Here is a 558-nt window from a genome sequence, read left to right as displayed (position 1 = left end):
TCCCAGCTTCCTGGTACCGGAAGGCCCGGAACCGCTGGCGCCGGGCCTCCGCAGCTGCCTTGTCAGCCCCCAAGATGGCTGCCTTGTCCGTGGTCAACATGGCCGCCACCTCAGCTCCAAACGGGCCGGTCTTCTCGGGGCCCAAGAGGGCCGCCTTCTCTGGGCCCAGTAAGGTTGACTTCTCCGAGCCCAACATGGCCGCCACATCAGGCCCAAAGACCCCTGCCTTATTTGCCCCCAAGAGAGCCGCTTTGTCCAGAGCCAACATGGCCGCTGCGCCGGCCCCGAAGACGCCTGCCTTGTCTGCCCCCAAAATGGCCGCCGCTTCCGCGCCGAACACCCCTGCCTTGTCTGCCCCCAAAACGGCCGCTGCCTCCGCGCCAAAGACACCCGCTTTGCCGGCCCCCAGCAGGCCTGCTTTCTCCGTGGCCAAGATGGCTGCTGCTTCAGCTCCAAAGAGGGCTGCCTTGGGAGGGCCCAACATGGCCGCTGCCTCTGCCCCAAACATGGCCGCCTTCCCGGCCCCCAACAGCGCAGCTTTGTCCATGCCCAACATGG

At 66.5% G+C, this 558-nt stretch overlaps 1 protein-coding gene across 1 annotated transcript in view; it reads right to left on the bottom strand.

Moving 5' to 3' along the window:
- Positions 1 to 556, bottom strand: part of LOC102372776 (zinc finger protein 444-like) — a 3,105-nt gene extending 2,549 nt beyond the window's left edge. Inside the window, exon 1 of the mRNA XM_025193950.1 lies at positions 1 to 556. This exon is cut by the window's left edge and continues 233 nt beyond it. Within this exon, the coding sequence (XP_025049735.1) occupies positions 1 to 556 (556 nt within the window).
- Positions 557 to 558: the final 2 nt, after the last annotated feature.

The sequence above is a fragment of the Alligator sinensis genome, unplaced genomic scaffold, assembly GCF_000455745.1.
Source record: "Alligator sinensis unplaced genomic scaffold, ASM45574v1 scaffold1511_1, whole genome shotgun sequence".
In the NCBI taxonomy this organism is placed as follows: Eukaryota; Metazoa; Chordata; order Crocodylia; family Alligatoridae; genus Alligator; species Alligator sinensis.
This window is presented reverse-complemented; position numbering and strand designations above follow the sequence as displayed.